Source organism: Melanerpes formicivorus, unplaced genomic scaffold, assembly GCF_026170545.1.
Source record: "Melanerpes formicivorus ecotype bairdi unplaced genomic scaffold, bMelFor1.0.p_v2 SCAF_16, whole genome shotgun sequence".
NCBI classification, from domain to species: domain Eukaryota; kingdom Metazoa; phylum Chordata; class Aves; order Piciformes; family Picidae; genus Melanerpes; species Melanerpes formicivorus.
Genome location: NW_027142368.1, coordinates 17,127,096 through 17,142,630, shown reverse-complemented (window position 1 = coordinate 17,142,630; position 15,535 = coordinate 17,127,096). Strand labels below are relative to the sequence as shown.

The following is a 15,535-nucleotide window of genomic DNA, read 5'->3' as shown; positions in this document are numbered from 1 at the left end:
CCTTGTCTCCCCACCACACAGGAGCAGCTCCCCAGCAGCAGCCAGGCTGGGGTGAGGAGAGGAACAGGCTGCTCATGGCAAGCCGTGGTGCTGATGCAGCCTGGATTGGCAGGGCCTGGGATGGCTGGATGCATGCAGGGATGCCTGGGGGCAATGGAAAACATTCTTGGTGCCACTTCTGCTGGTGCCAGGTCTGACTTCTGGGCCCATTGCTGGCTCTGGTGAGGAGCTTTGGCCACCTAGGTCCCAAGCCTCAAGGACACGGTGCCCTGGCACACCGCTCTCGTGCCTCAGCATGCCAGGGCTGCAGTGGGCTGGGACTTCCTGCAGCAGTGCATCACAGAGCCTTGCCCTGCTGCTCGTTCCCAGCACTGGGGAGTCAGCAATCAATCAGCCTGGGAAGGCAGCACAGTTTGCTGCTCTGGCTGTAAAAAGTGAGTGGCCTACGAAAAATGCCCAAGGATGCTACCAAATCCAGCAGCTGGCAGCAAAGCTCCTGGGGGGAGGAACCAAAGGTGAGGAGAAAAGCCACGGCTTGTAAGCAGCAGGGAGCAGGAGCCTAAGTGCTTGTGGGGAGCACCTGAGGCTGAGGTGAAAGTGGAAAAGCTTGAGGCACCCTACAGCACCCAGGGCTTGGCTGCCTGGGGCTGGCTGCTGGCTTGGGTTGCTGCTCAGCAGCAGAGCATGGGAACTGCTCTGGACTGAATCCAAACTGTGTCTAGAGCATGTCTACAAATAAATAGAGTCCCTCTGTACACACACACACCCCCACATCCCCCCCAGAGCTACTGAAGCTTTTCTTGGCTGTGCAGAAACCTGGGAGGGGAGGGGACACTTGCACAAGAGAGAAAGCCCGAGCTCCCTCCCTTTTGTCCTGGTTGATGTTGCTATTTTTAGGCTAAGCCTGGAGAATCTTCTCACCAGGAGAAGGGGAGAGATGTGAGTTCAAAAGCCATCAAAGTGAAGCTGTTTGCAGTTTTGTTCTTGTTTCCCAGCTGTGACTATTAGCAGCTGCTGGAGGAGCTGGCCTGGTTCCTGAGTTTCTGTGGGGGACTGAGGCATTCTGTGGGGGCTGTGCCTGTCTCATGTGCTGGTAATTGAAGGAGCCCAAGAGCAGGTGTGGCTTTGGCTGGCTGGCAGAGTGGTCCTGGCTGCTTGGGTTAATTATTGCCCCTGCATTAAGACCTGGTGTGAGGTGGGGCCAAGACCTGCCTCCTGGAGGACCCCAGCTCAAAGCCCCTCCAGGCAGCAGGGCTCTTTCTCCTCAAAGTCAGCTGCAGCCTGTGTTTCTAAGTTATCTCCTCAAACTTGCAGGGGCATCTCAACAGGGCCAGGTCACTCCACAGCAAAGAGCTGCAAAGGCAGTGAGCAACCCAGGAGGCCCTTGGGGACAGTCTCACTGTGCCACTGGCACCAGTGATGCCCATCACACATTTGGGCACAGCAAGCAAGCCTGTCTCACCTGACCTCTATGCACTTGAAGCCAGCTTTGGCTGTTCCTGTTCCCTGCCCCACCTGATGCAGACCAGTGCTTCAAGTTGCTCTTCAGTTCACACCAGCCCCAGGCAAAAATGTTTTCATCCCCAGCCACAAGCAGCCAGGCACTCCGAGAGGCACAGCAAGGCAAGAGCCCTGCTCTCTGGTGGAGCCACCCAGGCTTGGCCAGGCAGTCTGAGCTCCTGGCATGGCCTTGGAGCTCCTGGCGTGGCCTGGGGCTATCAGGCTGTTTCCTCCCCTCCCCTGGGAGCCAAAGGCTGAGGCACACCCCGGTGCGCCCCAAAAGCTTTGTCCGTCACCTGCAGCTGCCCAGCAGCCTGTCTGCAGGCACGGTGTGCCCAGGGCAGCCGAGGAGGGAGGCATTTTGGCATTGCAGACAACAGCCCTCGTGTCACCGACCCCTTGTCGGTGTGCTGGAAAATAAGCAGAGGAGTCTTTGGGGGTCAGAGCGGGAGGACAGCTCAGAGCCAGAGGAGGATCTCTCTGGGGATGTTCAAGACCCGCCTGGAAGCGTTCCTGTGTGATGCGGTACAGGTGACCCTGCTCTGCAGGGCGGTTGGACTGGATGAGCTTTCGGGGTGCAGGTGAGAGCTGCAGTGCTGGTCTGGAGGAGGCGAATGAGGCAGCCCCGGAGCTGAGCTGCTCACCCCCCACGACAGGAGGTGCCCCGTCTGTGCTCGCTGCTGCCGTCCGCTGGTAAATTCTTGGTACTGCAGCGCTGTAACGGCCTGGGCCTCCCCGTCTGTGCTCAGTGCTGTCACCTGCTGTTTACTTATCGGTACTGCAGCGTCTGCCTCGGTGCCCGCCGCCCCATCAGCGCTCGGCGCTGCCTGCCGCACCTCTAATGCCTTGAATGCTTAAATGTCTGAAAATTCTTGATGGGGAGAGGAGAGGATGAGGGGATGAAAAAAACCTGCATCCAGGGCCTGTGCAGGCTTCTCAAACTACCCACTCCCAATGGTAGTTGGTTAAGGGGTCTATGTACCTGCTGACCTCTGAACTGCGCTGCAACCTCATCCTGAGTGACCCTTCTGCAGTGCCTCTCAAAGATTTCCAGAGGAGTTTCAGTGGTAGTTGGGAAATGGGGACTGAAAATGGGGACTCTGGAAGCTGTCAGGGGAACTCCCTGACTGTTGGCATGTGCCCTCCATCATGGTACAGGAGGGGCTTCCAGGAGCAGCAGGCCAGTGGGTGAGTAGCTGATAGCTGCCTCCTGGGATCATCTCCCCATGCTCTCTCTGTGCCTAACAGTGACACTTTAAAGATGTTAATCTCATTCTAAAGTCATCACCTGAAAACAGCCTGGTGAACTGCATGGTAAAGGCTGGACATAAGGAGGAAATTCTTTACAATTAGAGTAGTAAAATTCTGGAAGAGGGTGCCCAGGGATGTGGTTGAGACCCTGTCCCTGGAGACATTCGAGATCAGATTTGATGTGGCTCTGGGCAGCCTGATGTGGTTGGAGGTGTCCTCCCTGCAGGAGGGTTTAACAAGATGACCTTTGAAGGTCTTTTCCAACCCAATGCAATCTCTCAGCAGTGTTTCAGTCATTTCTGAGTTTGTGGGACTGCCGTAATTTCTAGGAGGAACAAAAAGTGAGTGTGGGCACCTAATGCCATCTTGTGCTTTTAAACCCATCATCCCAGGAGAAAACCTGGCAGGTGCCTCATGGAAGGACCTCCTTTAGCAAGCTCTCAGCTCTCAGTGTCTTTGGGAGCAGAGGTTGGTGGTTTTGTCTGCTCTCTAGGTGAGCCCCACTGACCTTCCTGTAGAACAAAACAGAGGACAGGCTTTGGACAGATTGATTGTTTTTCCCAAACACAAGTGTTCGTGTGCCATCAACAACTGAATTTTGCTATAAATAGCCTGAGTTGGCTCTCTGCTGCCTCTTAGGCTCCGTGGGGCCTGTCAGCACTTTCGTGTGGTGGGGTACAAATTTAAGCTTTTATTGATCCCTTCACACTGCTCAGAAATAAAGAGTTCCCCGGCGGCAGCGAGCAGCGCCGGCCCGTGCCCGCACGGCGACAGCGAGCAGTGCCGGTCCTTGCCCGCACGGCGACAGCGAGCAGTGCCAGCCTGTGTCCGCACGGCAGCAGCGAGCAGTGCCGGTCCTTGCCCGCACGGCGGCAGCGAGCAGTGCCGGTCCTTGCCCGCACGGCGACAGCGAGCAGTGCCGGTCCTTGCCCGCACGGCGACAGCGAGCAGTGCCAGCCTGTGTCCGCACGGCAGCAGCGAGCAGTGCCGATCCTTGCCCGCACGGCGGCAGCGAGCAGTGCCAGCCCGTGTCCGCACGGCGGCAGCGAGCAGTGCCGGCCCGTGTCCGCACGGCGGCAGCAGTGAGGCAGGGAGCGCGGGGCACCGGAGCGTGTGCGCCGCGTCCGTAGCAACCCGCAGGGCTGTACAGACGCCTGCAGGCGGAAAGTTGCCGGTTTGGGACAATCGGCCCCAAACAGGGAGGGAAGAAGAGGACAAGGAGAAATGGAGGCTTTTGAAAGGGTTTCCCCGTCTGAGAGAGAGACGTTTACAGGGGAGGGTCAAGGTTTTAAATCCTTGCTACAACTATCGTTTATGGGCAGTTTAGAAACCTTACAAATCTCAGATCGCTTAGGCTTAGCTCTCTTAGTTTCGCTTATCCGCAGTCTCCGAGCTGCTTAGGCTGACTGTGGAACACCGGACGTGCAGACTTTCTATTCTTCTATTTAAACCGAAAGGAAGCTACGAAGCAACTTCCAAGTCCGTTATTAACATGTCTTTCTAAACCGTGTCTCTGATCAATCGATTTGCTGAATCCTTTCTGTAAGAGAGAAAAAGAACGAAGCTCTCTCGGCGAATGTGAGAGGTTCTCCTTCCCCTCCGCAAGAGCGGCGGCTCGCAGGACCCGCGGCCGCTGAGAACCCTGCCGGGCGCCGAGTCCCGGGGAGATCCTCTGCGGCGTGTGCCCCCCGGGCTGGACAGCGGAGCCCTCACCCGAGAGCGGCAGCGGCAGGACGCGGCGCCTCGGCTCCGCTCTGTTCTTTCCGGCTGCGCTCGGCTCCTTCTGGCTCGACTCGGGTCGGTGCGGCTCCGCCTCCATGGCTCATGCGGTGCTTAAAAGATCGCTGGTTTAGAAAGGAGGAGTTAGAAAACATCTCTGGAGGAGTTTAAGAGATCCAGAGATGCGATACTGAGAGACGTGGTTTAGGTCCAGACTAGGCAGAGTTAGATGATGGTTGGACTGGATGACCTCAAAGGCCTTTTCCACCTGAATTCAATGATTCTATGGGCACCACACAGTCACATACCGACAGTTACGTCTAAAGAGTCTGTAGTGGGGCATGGTACCTAATTTATAGGACTAAATACAGATGTGAGAGTGGAAGGATAGAGTTTGACTCCTAAATTTGCTGTCTTTGTCAGACCCATGCCCACTGCTCCACGACCTGTGCAAACACAATGTGTCTGGTGATGGTAGGGTGACCCTGAGTGGACTTGTGATCTTAGGGAAGGGAGCTGGTGGTTACTTCTTGCAGAAAGGTGTGAAAATTGCAGGTAAGAATGAAGTTGCAAAAACCCGACGCAGAAGAGTGAGGTTTCTCCTGCCTCCCGCACCACGTCCAGATCCCACAGGCGGGTGCCGTCGCTCCCCGGGGCTGCCTCGGGAGGGCACCCTCGGCCCACGCACCCTGCGCCGCCAGCCTGGGAAGAGGGAGGGAGGGAGTGAGACAGAAACCAGCCCACTCCGTTTCGTACCCAGCTCCCGGTTCAAGGTCAGCGCTGTGTAAACTGCCGCACAAAAGCTCCTTTCAGGAGCCGCCACACTGGCTCCGCGGCCCCCGCACAATCGCCCCATTCAAGCGGTGACCCCCGCGGGGCCCGGCGTGCGCGACCCTCGCCCCGAGCAGCAGCCACAGGGCCCGAGCTGGCCCGGTCGCGTGCAGTTCCGAGGGTGGGCAGGCAAGCGGAGCCGGTGGCAGCGACGGGCCGGCTGCCGCTCGGTTCCGCAAAGCCGGCGGCGCTGCCCGGCTCGCCCAGCCCTCACCCCGCCCTCCCGGCGCTATTTGCATAGCGACCGCCCAGATCGGATTTCATTGGCGTAGACCGCCTCGCTCGGCGTCGCGGATTGGTGCTTTCCTCCCATAGCTGATTTGCATGCGGCCGTGCGGAGCTCCCCGGCAGCGCCGCGCGGAGAAGTTGAGTCGGAGCCGCCGCCAAGTGCCCTGCCGCGCGGCTCCCTCCGCTGCCCCGCGCCCGCCCCGCGCCCCCCGCGCCCCGCCCCGCCACCGGGCGGCCGGGCCCGGGACTCAGCTTCCCCACCGCCGGCTGCCGCCAACCGCTCCCCTCCCGAGGCAGAAGATGGCTGAGCACAGCCTCCCTGCGCCATGGAGGTAGTTGGTCGTCGGCGGAGCCGGCGTGTGGGGAGGGCTCCTTCCCGCTGTGCTGCAAATCCTCCCGAGCTGCTGGTGGGGCAGGCGGCTCTGGCTCGGTAGGCGCAGGAGGCTTCTGCGCCAGCCTCACCTTTCGTGCTCGTTGCGGTTGGCTTCGCTCGTCTTTCCTATGGCTGGCATATACAGCTCTACTCTCAAGACCCTGGAGGATTTAACTTTGGACTCTGGTTATGGGGCAGGGGATTCCTGCAGGTCCCTCAGTCTCTCTTCTTCCAAGTCCAACTCCCAAGCCTTCACCTCCTCTCAGCACCGAGGCAACTGGTGGTACTACTCGGGCTCCATGAACAGTAGGAACAACAGCTGGGATACTGTGAACACTGTCCTGCCGGAAGACCCCGAGGTTGCAGAGATCTTCTCCAAGTGTCCTAAGCTGCCGGACCTAGAGGAATATCCTTGGAGTGATGAAGACATTGGAAGAATACTCAGAAAAGGGAAGGGAGAGGGCAGCAGCAGAGGCTTCTCTCAGGAAGCTGTCAGGCGGCTCTCGCAGGTCCTGCGGCGCGTCCTGATCAGGGTCTCCAGGGAAGCGCAGCGCCTCAGCGTCATGCACTCCAAGTGCACCAGGTTCGAGGTGCAGAGCGCCATCAAGCTCATACAGAGCTGGTCCTTGTCGGAAAGCTGCGTCCTGGCGACTGTCAAAGCTCTCTCTCTCTACAGCATGAGCGCGGGTGACGGGCTGAGGAAAGGCAAGTCAGCTCGGTGTGGCCTCACCTTTTCCGTGGGGAGGTTCTTCAGGTGGATGGTGGACACCAGGATCTCGGTTAGGATCCACGAGTACGCAGCCATCTCGTTAACTGCTTGCATGGAAAACCTTGTAGAGGAGATCAAGGCGAGGGTTTTGGCAAGTCAGAGCCCGGATGGTGGAGGAGGGGAGATCTCAGCTGAAGTCCTGGAGATGGTTATCAACAACGATGCAGAACTTTGGGGAGTGTTGCAGCCTTACGAGCATCTCATCTGTGGGAAAAATGCTAACGGTAAGATCCTTCTTTTACATTTTCTGCTTTTCGTGCTAGCAGCCTTTACAGTGAAGAGTTGCTCTCAGCGGACTTGGGTTTGTTTTGTTGTTGGAGTTGGTATTTTTCCCCTTCGTTTTGGCTGAATTGCATCTAGTGGTGGTTTGGGTGTGTGTAAAGCAGATGTGAGGGCTTCACCAAGCAAGAATGATCCTGCTTTAAGATGTACCAGCTCATACGAGGTGCAGGGGCTGTGGGAAACCAAACCCTGTTGTCCTAAACCAACAGCCCAACCAACATTACCTCCTGACTTCATACCAGCTGCTGTTGTAGGCATTTTCCCTCTGAAGTGGCATGTGAATGTGCTTCTCCGTTCCCATAGAATGAAAGGTGCTTTGGGAGCTACTTTCGGCGAGCATCGCTGTTGTTTGTAAATGAAACTTACATTCTAGTCAGTACCTGCCAGCTTCGCCTTGAAGTTGCTATTCACACATCCAGCCTGGAGAGGGAAAACAACACGGTTTTGATTTGCGATGGTAGAATTCAGCTTCTGAGCAAAAACTTCTAACTACATGTTACTCAGACTTCCTTCAAGCTCATCAGGAGCCTGTGTTGTAATTAACTCCTGGGCTAAACAGAGGCTTGTGCTTGGCTTGCCACGGTTGAGTATGTAGGACGGTGCCTCAGTAATGAGAATAATGTAGCATTAAGATGCTTACCTCTGTCATTTGTTTAGAAAGCAGACTGCTGGAGCAGTGAAGGAAATAAGCAGATAAAGGAATGTTGGCATCTTGCGCGGAGACTGAGGAGCAATCCGAGAGGCTCAAGTCCTGACAGCTCTCTTAGAGGCGGCGGTGTTTATCTTGCATTGTCACACTGAGCAGTACCATATTTTTTTCCACGGGAAATGCAGAGAAACATTCAATTTAGAAAACACTTCTGGGTACCACACACAGTTTCACGACTGCTGGTCAGACATTCCATGCTTAGTACCTTTCTAATTTAACTCTTTTGTGTCACCACGTGGCGTGGTCCTGTCGGAAAGATGATCTTGTAACAAGAGACAAGCGCAGGATCAGGTTCTCGTGGAGGAAAAAATGTTCCGTAGGTGAGTGTTAGTAAGGAAACGGTGTCAGAGAAGGGCTGACTCAGCTTCTGCTCCTTGGGTGCATTGCTTGCTTGCCGTTCTCCCCCACCAAAGCAGTAATGTCACAACTCAGGTCACCAGTGTATGGGTGCAGTGACTCTCACCACTGGATCAGCCTGGTTCAAATAGAGCGTGAGAGGATGGCTGCTCTTAGAGCGCTCACAAAACCTCTCTTGTGCACTCTAGCTGCCCTTTCTGTGCTGGCAGTGTTACTGAAGGTATGTGAAATAAATCTGAAGAGCCCTTTGGGATGTGCTCTTGGCACTGGTACAAGACAGAACTGTAACTCTAAAAGCCAGGCACAGGCATCTATGTTTTCGACTAAGTGCTTTTTAGATGGAAGACTATAAAGGTATGAGGATGTTTTGTCCTCTGCCAAAACACTTGCTGTAATGTACCATGGGAGTGTTTGTCACCAGGTCCTAAAAGAGGAGTCTGTTCTCTCTCACATCCCTTGCTTAGGGAACCTGAAGTACAACACTGCACTTCTGTCGGGCAGAACACGTGTGCTTTAGCCATTTTCTACTTGGTGCTCCTGCCACACAGGTTCTGTGTCTGTGAAATGGAGGAGGAGAGGCTGTCCCTCACAGCTTTCTTTTTCCTTTTTTCCCTCTTGAGAGAAATGTCCTTGAAAAAAATGGCCATGAATGGATGGAAGCTGGTGGTGAATGGGAGCAGGAGTGGCTGAGCTGGAAGATGCTTCCCAAATATTCAATCCACCAAACGCTCCTGCAGGGTAATGCCAAGCAGCCCCCAGACCTGCGAGGATTGGCTTCTGTGGCACCTTTCGTTGCTCCTGCCTTTCAGATCAATGCTGTCAGTAGCTGAATGCATATTTTGTTAAGTCTGAGAATTGAGTCATACCACCCCTGAAGGTATTCTGCAGTTTCCTGGGGCAGTCTGTTGCTGGTATTTTACCGGACACAAGGCAGTGCGTCTTCTGAAGGGCTTTTTCTTGCAGCTCTAAGGTCAGGAATGGTTTTACAGGGATGCAAGAAAGCTTGGAATAACTTCTCCTCTCCCTAGGAATTGCTAATGAGTAGTACTCACATCCTTCACTACAGTGATTTCAGATCATCTTCTCTTCCACCTTCATTTGAATCTGAAGTAGCTCTAGGGGTGGAATAAGTGGATTTATTGCAGCATAAGGAGCAGGCAAAGTGGCTTTCCTGTCATTTTTGTTTCTTTGATAGCAAGAGCATTTTAATGGAGCTCTTGTAAATGGTGAGCTTGGCATGTAAGCAAAATGTTTTGTTTTATAGCCCTGAGTTTGATGTTGGAGATAAAAAGCACTTGGAGGTTAAGTCCTAACTCCGGCTGAGCGTAGCAATCTCTGGGTGAAACCTGCAGCAGTGTACTGGGTTATCACAATGACCTTTCTGGCACTGTGATCTGTTGGATACTGTGTTTGTTGTTAGATCAGGACAGGGTGCTGCTTTGGAGGCTGAGAAACAGTCAGTAAATACACAAATCTCCTGAAGGCTCCAGGGGCTGCAGGCTCTGTGTGTTTCTGCACTGCCGAACCTCCTGTCCAAGACCATAGCCCAGCCCCTGCTCTTGAGGAGGCTGGAAGCTCACACTCTGTGTTGGAGCAAATGTGTTGTGACCAACACGTCCTGCTGTGTGTGAAGGGTGAAGTTTAAGGCTCTCTAAATGCCTAAGGAGAGTTTTGATGCTATTTTAAAAGAAATAATAATCATAGAATGGTCCAGGCTGGAAGGGACCTCCAGAGGCCATCCAGTCCAACCTCCCTGCACTCAGCAGGGACATCCCCAACTAGATCACCTTGAATATTTCCAGGGAAGGAGCCTCAAGCACCTCCCTGGACAACCTGTTCCAGTGTTCCACTATCATCATAGTAAAGAACTTCTTCCTGATATCCAGTCTCCATCTGCTCTTCTCTGGTGTGAAGCCATTGCCCCTGGTGCTGTCCCTGCAGGCCTTTGCAAACAGTCTCTCTGCAGCCTTCCTGTAGCCCATTCAGAGACTGGAAGGCTGCTACTGGGTCTCCCTGAAGCCTCATCTTCTCCAGGCTGAACACCCCCAGCACCCCCAGTCTGTCCTTGTAGCAGAGCTGCTCCAACCCCCTGATCATTTTTGTGTCCCTCCTCTGGACCTGCTCCATCAGGTCCTTCCTATATTGAGGGCTGCAGACCTCCACACACTACTCCAGGTGAGGTCTCCCCGGAGCAGAGCAAAGTGGCAGAATCCCCTCTCTGGCTCTGCTGGCAAGGTGTCTTTTGATCCAGCCATGTACAAAGCATTCTCATGTGTGCCTGTAGGTACATGAGAGATGTTGCCTTCTCAGCCTGGCTTTCTAAGACAGTCTCATTCACTTCAGACAGGAGGTTTAAGAAGGCTCTAAGTATTTCACATCCTGTGGCCACAGCCAGGGAGGCTGACCAACCCACAGCATGGAGACAAATAAACCTCAATTCAAACCAAATGAAAACCCCAGCTCTTGGCTGGTGGTGATGACTCAGGTGCACTTTCCCATGTTAGATGAGCTGGTAGCTCTGATCCTAGCTTCATTCACCTCTGTACAAAGGTACACCCAGCATACCTTATGTCCTTCTACTGCTACACATTCAAGAGCTTGGGTTTCTATCCACACACCCCAGGGACAGCTTCTTTAAGCCCAAATGTTAGTGCTTATGTACAGGTGCTCACAGCTACAGGCAGCTGACCATCCAAACAGCTGCAGAGGTGCAGTTCTGCTCCAGCAGTTGGAACTCCACAGCAGAAATGTCCATTTGCTCACGTGGAACTATGAGAATTCAGGCTAAAACCAGAAGAATAGAATCAGTAATTTCTTCTTTGCTCCTTCTTGTTTTAATGGGGTTCAGTTGCATGCTATTTTGGTTGGGTCTGAGCAAGCCTGGGGCTGTGCTAACACCAGGACAATGGTGGCTTCATGCTTTCTTAATTTACAAGTTGGGACAAAAATATTTCTACAGAGCTCTGATTCCTTCTCTTGCAGAGCAAGAGCTGCTTTTGGAACTTAGAAAAGGCTTCTGGACCTTGTTGAGAGCATCTAACTCAACTGAAGGGTTCCAGACAGTGCATTTATGAGTGAGGAGAGCCTTGCAGATGGAGTCTTCTTGTTGGCAGTGCAGGCATTGTCACAAGAAAGCAATCATAGAAAGAGGAAAGGATGCACAAATGTGGAAAGGTTTGATCCTTTCAGCCAAACACATCCAGACTTGTTCTGACTGAGGTCATAACCAAGCTGGAACCGTGAGCTCATCCTGGTCCTTAGGAAACTTCTGGCTCTGGTGGGTGTGACTTGGTATGCTCTGCAGCTGGGGCAAGGAGAGACCAAGCACCGGGACAGACCAGCCATGGGCAGGGCACAGCTGAGGGTTGTTGTCAACCCATAATTAATGTGTCTGCCTGCAGCCTGCCAGGGTGGTGGCTGCAGCTTTTGTGAGCCTGGGATATGTGGGAGAGAATTGATAGTGAGAAAATAACTTAGGAGGGAGGGGTCTGTTGCAGTGTCTTCAGGGGTGGAAGCTAAAGATCAGTCCTTTCAACTCCAGTTAAATGGGATTCTGAGCTATAAAGTCCTTGTCTGTGGAAACCTTGCTCATGTGGTATTTGCAGATGAAAGTCCCTTAGTACTGTGAACTTCCTCCTCATCTGCTCAAAACCTGTTGCTTAATGATGTGATTTCATTAAGTATAATCTAGCTGATGTGTTTGGTGGTGGTCTTCTGGGAGACATTTGTTTGGATTGCTCCTCACTGTAATCCTAACATGAAACATTTCTTTGAAAGAGAGATTGAGCAGAGCTGAGACACTGGAGGGTGACCTGAGAGGATCATGAATCAGCTGACAGGGGTTGCTGTGAATGTATTTACCTCCTTCCTGTTGACCAAGCAAAAGCTGTCTCATGTTCTTGGTGTGGGTTTGATCCTGACAGCTCAAAGGTTGGTTGTAAGCACTTGTCCGGCTTGTTCTGGTGGTGTAATTATTATACCTGGACCATTTCTTCCTGGAAACTTGTTTGATGTTCACCAGGCTGCTTAACCTGAGCAAAACTAACCAAAACAGCAGCTGCTGGGGGATGCTGCAAGGTTGCATGGAGTCATCTGTGCAGATTGCTTTCCAGGCTGTGGAGCGATAGAGACAGCAGAAGGCAAAGAGTTGTCTGAATTTCCTTGGGTCAGCCTACAGCCTTCAGGTATTTTGTGTGAGGGTTTCTCTCTGCACTGAGCTCTGCTGGGAACATGCACCCCCACTTGTTGGTTTATTTTAGGCACAAGTTGCAAGTCAGCTATTTGGCAGCTTTATGGGAGTGAAGTTGAAATTTAAGCCCTGCTTAATTTTTATTCCATTAAACCCCAACTAAGTAGCATGTCAGAGCTGTGCCCAGGTGAGCAGAGTGCCACAGCAGGCTCTCAGGAGGCTCTGTTTGGTTCTCCCTGTCCAGAAACATTGAAGAAGTCTCGACACAAGCAAGCAAACAAAAAAAGGGAGGGAGGGAAACTGGAAAATGTGCTTAAGTGATTGCTGTGGGGTTTGTGTAGTGACACCAAATGCCTGGGATGCTGAAGGGTATTTGTGGTGGTATCCTGCGGTAGGGAACGAGAGCTGAAGCCAAATAAACATTTCAGGGCAGTTCTGCAGCTTGTGCATGTAGATTTATAGCAAATGGCAAGTTTGCTGTGGGGCTACACAAGACCAAAGTCAGTGCTGTTTGTGATAGCTCAGGGATGAGAGGAGAGGAACACTATGGGAGACGTCATCTGCTTGTCCCTTCTTCCATGCTTGCAGCACTGCACTCCGGGCTGGGGACTTCTCTTGCTTTCATTTCTAGCCCAATCTGTTGCCTAGGACCTGGAGAATAAAGCTGGTGACATGAGTCAGTGTCTGTGCAGGGCCTTGGACATTAAAAAGATAACCATTCAGGGGCATAATTCTATGACTTTCTTGCTCCCTTGCAGCTCTGTTTCCCCCTTGCTTATTTTCGAGGTGACAGCAAAGAGATTTTCTTCCACTATTTACACTTTGCTGCTTGTGAGCAGAGCACTGTACTGCTTCAGACAGAGGGCAGGAGCTGAGCACTGCCAAACAGCTGAAGTAAGGGAATAGGCCACTTCTGCCTCGTTCTTTCTTCAAACTGCTTTGGGCTTTGGATGTCTTGATAGAATTTAGTGGAAGTCAGTTTCTTGTCTGCGTGTTTTATTTAACTGGCTGCCATGCACACTCGCCTCAAGCCTAGGAGATAAAACTTCCAGCTGCCAGGCTGGCCAGGGATAACTTCCTGACAGAATTAGGGAATCACTTAGGTTGGGAAAAAACCTTCAGGATTAACAAGTCCAACCATTAACCCTGCTCTGCCAAGTCCACCACTAAACCATATCCCCAAGCACCACATCTCCATGGCTTTTAAACACCTCCAGGGATGGTGAATCCACCACTTCCCTGGGCAGCCTGGGCCAGGGCTTGACAGCCCTAAACCTGGTGCAGCTGGAGGTCATTTCATTCCCTCTTGTTCTACCACTAGCTCCTGTTACCTATCCAGCAAGGCCCTGGTTTTCTCGTTGCTTTGGCACACTCCACTCATCTTTAACTTGGATTCCACTTGGCTGATCTGCTGATGGCCCTGCAGCTTCTCTTAATCTGAAGTATGTCTCAGCCTTCCCAGCTGGGTGAGGAGTGGTGTCAAGATGCTGTGAGGAGCAGAGAGGTGGAGCAGATAGGCAGATGTGTGGGCAGAGAGCACTCCTCTGGGTACCACTGCTCTGGGGTGATGACTTCAGAGGTGGTTTTTTTTGAGGTGTTTTATTGTGTGCTGAATTGGGGAAGGTTCAGCAATGTGAGTCAGGAGGCCATTAATGGACTGGGGTGTGCTGTAAAGGTGTCCTCTGCAGGGCTCATCTCTTCCTGCATCACAGAAGCTTGGGAGGCTTCCTTTTTTCCTCATTTTTTCCCCAGTTTTTGTGCAGTTTCCTTAGCTAATACCACAGGTCTGACCAAAATGTTACAGATGGATGCATGCTGTAATAATCTAAGAGATAACATAGGCTGAACTGTACTTCCTCTCTGGGGGTGGATGTGGTTTCTGGGTGATGGCACACACAATTTCTGCTCTTTGCCTCCAGTGTTATCTTGGCCCCCCCCTTGCACTCCTCCTGCACCAGCAGTTTTGTTTAGTCTGGAGATCATTGAAACCCAAATCACTCCAGACTTGACCAGATAGAGTTCTATTGTGGCCTTAGTGTGGTTTTCAGTACTTTTAAGTTGTATAGGATTTATAAAGTGTCTTTGGATGTGCTTAGTGAAGTGATAGTTTGAGTGGGAGGGAAGGAGATGGAAAGCTCTCACAGTGGGCAACCAAGGCACTTCATTTTTATTACTTGTTTGTAATGAACCATTTCAGTCTCTAGTCAATGTATAAAAACTTCTGAAGCCTGCCTCTGGGCTCCTGGCTGTTTTCTCTCTTGTAGTTTGTGTTTGGCTTCTTTATTTACTTATTTTCCCAAGAAGTTGTTTGGAAAGGTCTTTCATCTTGTGACAAGATACATGGAGGCTTTGGCTTGGCTGAGTAGGGGTTTTGTTTGAACTCAGAAGATGCTTGAGGATGCTGACAGCCAGATCATCAGGCAGGAAATTTGTCAGAGCAGTTTCACTGAAGTGCCCTCGAAAGCAGGCTCAGGATCCGTGCCAGAAGCGCTGCTTACCTTGGGAGGCTAATCTTGCTGGAGCCAAACAAATCATTCCCATTGCCTTTCAGTGGGGTTTGGTCAGTACCCAGAACAGAACCATAGAGTCACACAGGCTGGGTGGTGTTGGAAGTGTGACCTCTAAGGGGATCTAGTCTAAGGCCTTGCAGTGAGCAGGGACACCTTCAACTGGACCAGGATCCTTAGTGCTCCAAACAATCTGACCTGGGAAAGTGCCAGGGTGGGTTTGTGACTCTTAGTTCTGAACAATGCTTCTACCTGGTAGGAGGTAGAAGTAACAGGCAGAGAGTCAGGAAAATGGATCAGAGTTGTGAAAGGCTTGGGGGAGAGTGGGGAATCCAATGGATTTGTCTGCCAGTTCTGAGAGACCAGGGAGTTTCACCATGGAGCGAAGCAGGGGGTTAGGGATTTGAGTCTGAGATTCCTAACAGTAGCATAGGAATTACTTTGCTGATCAGAAAAGACTGGATTTTTTTCCCCTGAAGCAGTTGCCTGGGCTTTTCCACTGCAATCACTTGGATTGAGGCCACATGTTGGTCTGAGGTAGTTTTGGTTTAGTACTTTGTAATAAACTTAAAGGCTTTACACCTCGAGGTGGGAGAAGCTTTGATGGTGACCATTTAATCCACGGAAAACTTGGCTCTGCTGTAGTGTGTGCTGGGGGGGGAACAGGGTGGGGTTTAAACCATCTCTGTGCTGAATGTTGTAGCCACAGCAGTGAGTGTGCTGTGGGTGCCTGCCATGGTCTGGTTAATACAGAATTCCTTTACGAAATGTGTGTCCTCCTCCCCGCTGCCCCCTTCCTCCCGCAGCCCTCTTGGGGCCA

At 52.3% G+C, this 15,535-nt stretch overlaps 1 protein-coding gene across 1 annotated transcript in view; it reads left to right on the top strand.

Annotated features, from left to right (window-relative positions):
• Positions 1-5,677: 5,677 nt before the first annotated feature.
• ABTB2 (ankyrin repeat and BTB domain containing 2) overlaps positions 5,678-15,535 on the top strand; it is a 117,702-nt gene continuing 107,844 nt past the window's right edge. The window contains exon 1 of the mRNA XM_068148446.1: positions 5,678-6,895. Within this exon, the coding sequence (XP_068004547.1) occupies positions 6,031-6,895 (865 nt within the window). The 5' untranslated portion in view covers positions 5,678-6,030. The remainder of the gene's footprint in view (positions 6,896-15,535) is intronic.